Source organism: Carex rostrata, chromosome 11 (assembly GCF_964058835.1).
Source record: "Carex rostrata chromosome 11, lpCarRost1.2, whole genome shotgun sequence".
Lineage (NCBI taxonomy): Eukaryota > Viridiplantae > Streptophyta > Magnoliopsida > Poales > Cyperaceae > Carex > Carex rostrata.
Genome location: NC_135928.1, coordinates 4,557,007 through 4,564,919, shown reverse-complemented (window position 1 = coordinate 4,564,919; position 7,913 = coordinate 4,557,007). Strand labels below are relative to the sequence as shown.

The following is a 7,913-nucleotide window of genomic DNA, read 5'->3' as shown; positions in this document are numbered from 1 at the left end:
GCTCAAGGCATAAAACAAACTCAACAAGGCATAAATACAAGAGAGAAGAACAAAAAAAAAAAAAAAAAAAACAATGTCAGCAAGGGGTTTTGTAGTCATAATTCTCGCCTTGGTGGCAGTACAATCTCTTGCCGGAGATCCGAGCCCGGTACAAGATTTCTGTGTCGCCGACCTGAACTCCGAAAGTATGGTTCTGAACTATATCACACTCATACTCAACTGATTATATGTATAATACCAATTACTTCTTCTTTTTGTTGTTGTTGAATTCTCATACACAAACATGTACAGTTGTTGTTGTTTTTGCTCTAAATTATGCATAATTGTGACCTCCACCAGTTAATATCTAATGAATTTAATAATTGCGGATGTCTCTAACTATTAATAGACTACTATTTGTTGTCAACATGAAAAAGAATGATATTGTCTAGTACAGACATATATATATAGTATATTAATTATGAAATGTATTATAAAAAATTTGATGACTTGATTATTATTAGTAAAGTTACCTTAACAAAGTGCTTTCTTTCTGTATTTGTAAATTATGATCAAATTCCCATTAGCTTCAAATATTTTGAACTTTAAGTTCAGTGATTAACTTAACACACATGCAGTTTTCGTGAACGGTTTGCCATGCAAGAACCCGAAGCAGGCAACTCCGGATGACTTTTTCTTCTCCGGCCTAGACAAGCCCGGAAACACCAACAACAAGGTTAGTCAAAAATATCATTTATAAAAAATTAGAACTCCTAGCATTTTCACCATCAAATAAAGAGAAAAAAATGCATGTATGGATAACTTGTCGCAATAATTGTTCATATTTGAATATGTGAATAATTTTGTTTACGCTTGACAAAGGTTGGATTCAATGTGACACTAGTAAATGCTGCTCGTTTGCCCGGTCTAAACACATTTGGCATCTCCATCGCACGTCTTGACTACGCACCATACGGACTCAACCCACCGCACACCCACCCCAGAGCCACCGAGGTATTAACGGTGATCGAAGGCACTCTATTAGTCGGGTTCATTTCTTCCAGCCCCGACAACAAGCTCTTCCTCAAGACCCTCCATCCGGGCGATGTTTACATTTTCCCCGTTGGTTTGATCCATTTCCAATTCAACGTTGGTGATTCTCCAGCAGTTGCCATTGCGGGGCTCAGCAGTCAGAACCCAGGATTGATTGTAGTAGCTGATGCACTTTTCGATTCGAAACCGCCAATTCCGGATGATGTGCTTGAAAAGGCTCTTCAAGTTGATAAGGAGATTGTTGAAGCCCTGAAAGCCCAGCATAAAGTCTAATTAATTGTTTTTTTTTTTTTTTAAGGAAAGTATAAATTATTGTATTGTACTTGTGATAATGTGAGATTGATTAAGATATATAGTAGGTTGTTCTACTAAGAGAATAGTGTTGGAATTAATTTCAATTAATTACAATATATGTGGGCTTATATGTAATATATATATATTGAATAATAGATTGTTAAAATTAGATCCGTTATGAAGTGATCAAATTAAGTATTATTTATCGGGTTCAATATGTATCATGAGAAGTGGGACCTTTGATATGTAGAATGCGTATTAATAACTTTTTGATTTAGTGATGATCTAAATTATATAAAGTTTGGTAATAATATAATTATGCTATTGGTCTCTCGGGAATACAATCAAATAAGGCAATGTTATGTAAATAAGGAAATACCCAATAAAACAAGTTTTGAATTCAGACCCGCTACAGGTCCAATAAGAAAAACAAGATTAATTAATTAATTAAAGAAAGGCACCTATTCATTTGATTAAATGAAAAGGCATATTAATCAGATGGATTTCGGCACCTATTCATCTGATTAATAAAAGGGCGGCGCATAATGATCTGTATCCTTTCATATATATATATATAGGATTTGGCTAATATGCTACGGGTAGCTAAGAGGCCTCCGTGCTATGGCTCAATATTCGAGTTTTCAAAATCCTAACGGTCGATCCGAACCGTTCATCTTGTTCTCCATATTAATATGTGCTTGGAGACCAAATTTTACATTTTTCTGAATTTTTTTACTATTTATTAAGCCACTTTGAAAACCACTGATCCAACGGTAGTTTCTGGTTTTACTGTTTTGTTAAGCCACCGTTGGATCAGCGGTTTTCAAAGTGGCTTAATAAATAGTAAAAAAATTCAGAAAAATGTAAAATTTGGTCTCCAAGCACATATTAATATGGAGAACAAGATGAACGGTTCGGATCGACCGTTAGGATTTTGAAAACTCGAATATTGAGCCGTAGCACGGAGGCCTCTTAGCTACCCGTAGCACCGTAGCCAATATATATATATATATATATAGGAATATGCTAGCATGCTATGCATAGCATAGAGTCCCTCCATGAAACGCCTTGAATTTCGACTTTTCAAAATCCTAACGGTCGATCTGAACCGTTCATCTTGTTCTCCATATTTATATGTATTTGGGGATCAAATTTTACATTTTTTGAAATTTTTTTACTATTTCTTTAGATTTATTGAAAATCGCTGTTTTCAGCAAATCTGGACCATAAAAAAACAGCGATTTTCAATAAATCTAAAGAAATAGTAAAACAATTCCAAAAAATGTAAAATTTGGTCCCCAAACACATATTAATATGGAGAACAAGATGAACGGTTTGGATCGATCGCTAGGATTTTGAAAAGTCAAAATCCAAGGCGTTGCATGGAGGGGCTCTATGCTATGCATAGCATGCTAGCATATTCCTATATATATATATATATAGGTTGTGGCTAATTTGCTGCCGGCGATGCTGCCGCCTTTTTTTTATTTTGTGATGTCCAAACAACAAATCCAAACCGTTAGATGTTTAATGTATACTATAATCTACTTGGAGACCAAATTTTACATTTTTTTGGAATTTTTTTACTATTTATTAAACTGATTTGAAAACCGCTGATTTCAATGCTGCAGAAATTTACTGAAATCAGCGTTTTTCAAACCAGCTTAAGAAATAGTAAAAAAAATCTAAAAAATGTGAAATTTGGTCTCCAAGTAAATTATAATATAGATTAAACATCTAATGTTTGGATTTGTTGTTTGGACATCACAAAATAAAATAAAAAAACCCGGCAGCACCTCCGACTAAAATGCTGCCGGCAGCAAATTAGCTGGACCCTATATATATATATATATATAGGGTCCGGCTAATTTGCTGCCGGCAGCATTTTAGCCGGAGGTGCTGCCACTGTTTTTTCTATTTTTTGATGTTCAAACAACAAATCTAAACTATTAGATGTTTAATCTATATTATAATCTACTTGGAGACCAAATTTTACATTTTTTGGAATTTTTTTACTATTTATTAAGCTGGTTTGAAAACCGCTGATTTCAGTAATTTTCTGCAGCATTGAAATCAGCGGTTTTCAAACCAGCTTAATAAATAGTAAAAAAATTCCAAAAAATGTAAAATTTGGTCTCCAAGTAGATTATAATATAGATTAAACATCTAACAGTTTGAATTTATTTTTTGGACATCACACGGCTAAATATAGCCCCGGCAGCACCTGGGCAGAACTGCTGCCAGCAGCAATTTAGCCACAGCCTATATATATATATATATGAGTTAGGCTGGGGTGCTATGGATAGCATAGTGGCCTCTATGCTACGGCTCAATATTCGAGTTTTCAAAATCCAAACGGTCGATCCGAACCGTTCATCTTATTCTCCATATTAATATCTGCTTGGAGACCAAATTTTATATTTTTCTGAATTTTTTTACTATTTATTAAGTATTTTACAAAATTGTTGATCCAATGGTGGCTGCACAAAACAGTAAAACCGTTGGATTAGCGATTTTCAAAGTGGCTTAATAAATAGTAAAAAAATTCAGAAAATTATAAAATTTGGTCTCCAAGCAGATATTAATATGGAGAATAAGATGAACGGTTCGGATCGACCGTTTGGATTTTGAAAACTCGAATATTGAGCCGTAGCATAGAGGCCACTATGCTATCCATAGCACCCCAGCCTAACTCTATATCAGCACTACTAATATCACGTTGGATTTTTTGGCATCCAAACATCTATCTGTCCAGAGAGGATCTGAGCCATCCATTCAAAAGATCTCAGCCACTGATCAAAATCATTTTTCAATCTCAGCCATTAATCATAAATTCTGATTTTATGAATCTGTTTCATGTTGTCAAAAGTGTAAAAGTCTAAATTTAGTTCGAAAAATACTCGCTACATCAAAGACCGCATAGAAATTATTTCACTTAAACAAATAGAAAAATGCGTTTCTCTGTATTCGCTTCTTCCCAAGGCGAATACGCGTCTCTTTTCTTTTTTTTGAAGCACCGATCTAGGCCTCCTTTTTCAATACGCCGCGAGAGAGAGAAGGTAGGGAGAAGGACAACGATGGCGCCTCTAGGGTTTCCATTTCGCGGCCAAGGGGTACGATGACGGCTCTGAGACTCTCTTTCTCCCTCTCCGCGACTCTCTCAGATGGGAAAATCAAAGAGAAATGAAAAAGGCGAAGGAGAGGGTTGAGAGGGTTGATTGATGTAATCTACGGGGGTCAGTGATCGATTGCGCAACGAGGTTGCCTAACTTGAATCTAAGGTACTATTTTGCTACATTTTTTAAATTGACCCAATCTTTTGTTGTATTTTTTTAATTTGACTCAATTTTTCTCATATAGGAACTAATATCCTACTTAGTTTCAGAGAATGGTAAATAATTTTTATTACCTGTAATGCAATAGAATAATTCTGTTTGATTTTAGTAAAGTGAAATGTTTCGTTCTTAGTTCTTGATTCAATTGGGCTAAACCCTAAACCCTAAACAAAGAAGAAGTTGAAAATCGAAAACAATAAAAATAACATTTATATAATTTTAATCTGAACAGTTAGGTCATGGTGATTACACAAGCTCAAACACAAAGGTTTTGAGAATGGTGAATACACTAGCCATTGAAAATGAACCAAAGCAAACTATCAAAGCTCTTCAGGCTGAGCTCAAGAGGACCACTGAGATATTACAAGCTGTTGGAGAATTGAGATGACAATCTGGTAATTCCTAATATCTCTACTTTCAATGTTACAGTGTGCAAAACCCACTAGGCAAGACTAACCTGATCTGTTTATGACTGGATTAGCAGATAAGGTCAAAATGGAATTTATGACTCAGCAGATGTTCTCTTATGGAGGTACTTGATGCTGCTATTAGTGTTTATAAGGGAGAATGGTCTAAAGAAATTGGAGAATAGGAGAATTGCTTTTATATAGTCTTTTATCCTATTCAGAGAGTAATTTCTCAAATTAACATTGACTTACTTTTGGTCTAAAGAAATAGGAGAATAGGAGAATTTCTTTTTGCATGGTGTAAAGAAATAGGAGAATCTGTCAAACTCGAATTAGTGCATAGAAATAGCAATTTTTCTATAAAATTGACAAATAGGAGAATATCTCAGTTCGAATTAGTGCATGGAAAAAGCAATTTTCCTATAAAATTGACAAGTTTTCCCATAAAAACTCACAACATTTGTACTGTCATGATTGGTGTTATATGCAAACAGCAAACTTATTCTTGAATGTGGTCAATGTTTGTTTTATGTTGTTATTTATAGGAAACTAGGTGATAAATTCTGGATTTATAGAGGACCAGGGATACGAAGCTTTAGAGGCTGATTTTGCAAATGAATATTTGGGAGGTGGTGCTCTTTTGAGAGGTGGTGTGCAGATTGGATTTCTTTTCTTCTTATAGGTGGATGCCTTAATTATTTCTATTGTTCATACTTGTAAACGTTTTTTGAATTGTTTATGCAATTTTTTGGATTTTAAAGAATTTTCCTAAGAAAGCATTTTGTTGCATTTTCTTTCTACGTAACTGTTTTTTTTTGTGAATAATATTCTTGTATTTGTTGGGTAAAATTTTATAATTCAACTTGTGTGGGAAATAATCTTGTTGTAATATATATATTTTTAGTAGGCAGGAGAAGAACCTACCTATATTGTATTAAAAAAAAGGTACATGTTACAAATAGAAAAAGAAAAAAGGAGACTTGTAATAAGTAAAATTGTCTCACTGTTGTTGCAATTCCAATTGATTCAGCTCCTTTTCCTTTGATTTCTTTTTCATTTTCTCCTTGGCGATTTTGGATCAAACTTAGTTCTACTTAGTGATTCAGAGTTTGAGCTAATTGCAATCGTCATATAATTTTGCATATTGGCGGATAAAATCGTCAATATAATTTTGGATCAAACTTAGTTCTACTTAGTAGTGATTCAGAGTTTGAGCTGAAATTAGGATCTGTCGATATAATTTTGCACATTGGCCCTGTAAATTTTATTAATCGTAAAGGAAATAAACTCTGAATCGAAGAACTGATTCAAAACCAAACTCTGAATCGCTTTTGGTGAAAGCACCGTGACATCCGATTAGAGCTTCGTTGCCTTTGATTTTGTATAGGGGTATAAGAGGAATAAATGGTTTATCGATTCATTGCTGTTACAAAATCATAATGTAATAGCTCCTGATCATCCTCTTTTGCTAATTTCTTATGCAATTGTCACATAAAAGTATTTTTTTTAATTGAAAGCTATAAGCATTGATTAATGAGATACAAGTTCAGCAGTGTTACAATTCCTAAGAAAGAAGCAAAACTGGTACACTGGTATATGCAAGAGAAACCTAACAGCAAAAAAATTTAAATACTGGTACAATTGTCTTAAGAAAACAAGAAAATAGAAAAAAAAAATGTAGACATTTTATTCTGTTGAAGTACTGGTGGGTTCAGCGTCATTTGAATTTAAGGTTTAAGATATCATATTCCTTTATAGACTATTCATATGATGTGGATTAAATAGTTCTTGTAGAAATTAAGGAAAAACGGGAACTTTTTATATAATATTTTGAAAACATGTAGAAAATTTTATCATGTTTTGATTATATTAATTGTTCTGTTACTGAAAATTGATTCAAGAGTCTTGACATTGGTTCAACACTGAAGTTATCTACTTGTATAGATTATCATTTTAGTGTGGTATTCCTCTGCATTTATTAAATTCAGAATAATTTTCTACTCTTTTTTTGTCTATTCCTTGTTTAATTATGTACTAATTGAGATCATATGATGGTGTTGAATTCATTCTAGATTGATGAAGATGAGGCTGAAGAGGGGCCCACCAGTAATTTATGAGGATAAGCATTCTGACGAGGAGGATTAAACGAGGTGTCAAACAGAACAAAATGAGGGGGCCCACCAGTAATTTGGTATTAGTTCTACCCTAGCTCTAAACGAGGTGTCAAACATTTCTTGCAGGTGATTTTCTACTTTCTTGGAGTAATATAGACCAATTTTTCTATTCTTTCTATTATCGCTATCATTAGTGGTCCGGCACAGTTGTGGTGTAAGAAGACTATAGAACAAATTATGAGAGCTTGTGTAATAGTGCAGAATATGATTGTGGAGGATGAAAGAGAGAAATATGTTAATGATGATAATATTTGGTCTGATGAAGAAGTTAATGTTTGAATCTGTTGCAGTTTTGTGATGGAACCATATAATTTTGTATAAACCCGCTGCAATTCAGCAATGTAAAACACTCTTCCAATCAAGCAACAACACGATCACAATCAAACATGTGTGCCGGGAAGCACTCGAGCTGCCTCATGAGTTAGCTAATATCTCAAGGAGTAGAATGACCTTCGAGGGCGTACCGGAAAACTGGACTGTAGAAACGGTACAACCACGATACCGAAACTGGCCTACAATATTTCATTCGGAGCGAGAAGGGGTTGGTACATGTAACACAACTGGTACGAGATAGGAGTCATTACCGGTAAACATGGGGATCAGTTCGGGTTTTAAAGTCATGGAGATGGTGCCAATTCAGGATGCTGGTAGCAAACAAATAGGTTGTCAGA

At 34.3% G+C, this 7,913-nt stretch overlaps 1 protein-coding gene and 1 long non-coding RNA gene across 2 annotated transcripts; both read left to right on the top strand.

Annotated features, from left to right (window-relative positions):
• On the top strand, positions 1-1,402 carry LOC144562173 (germin-like protein 8-2). The gene is made up of 3 exons (XM_078311346.1): positions 1-185; positions 618-715; positions 862-1,402. Exons 1-3 carry the CDS (start codon positions 74-76, stop codon positions 1,303-1,305), a joined length of 654 nt encoding a protein of 217 aa, XP_078167472.1. The 5' UTR covers positions 1-73; the 3' UTR covers positions 1,306-1,402.
• A 5,006-nt stretch (positions 1,403-6,408) lies between these two features.
• LOC144562174 (uncharacterized) lies at positions 6,409-7,913 on the top strand. The gene is made up of 3 exons (XR_013513995.1): positions 6,409-6,509; positions 7,141-7,308; positions 7,533-7,913. It is a non-coding gene; the product is annotated as an uncharacterized LOC144562174 (long non-coding RNA).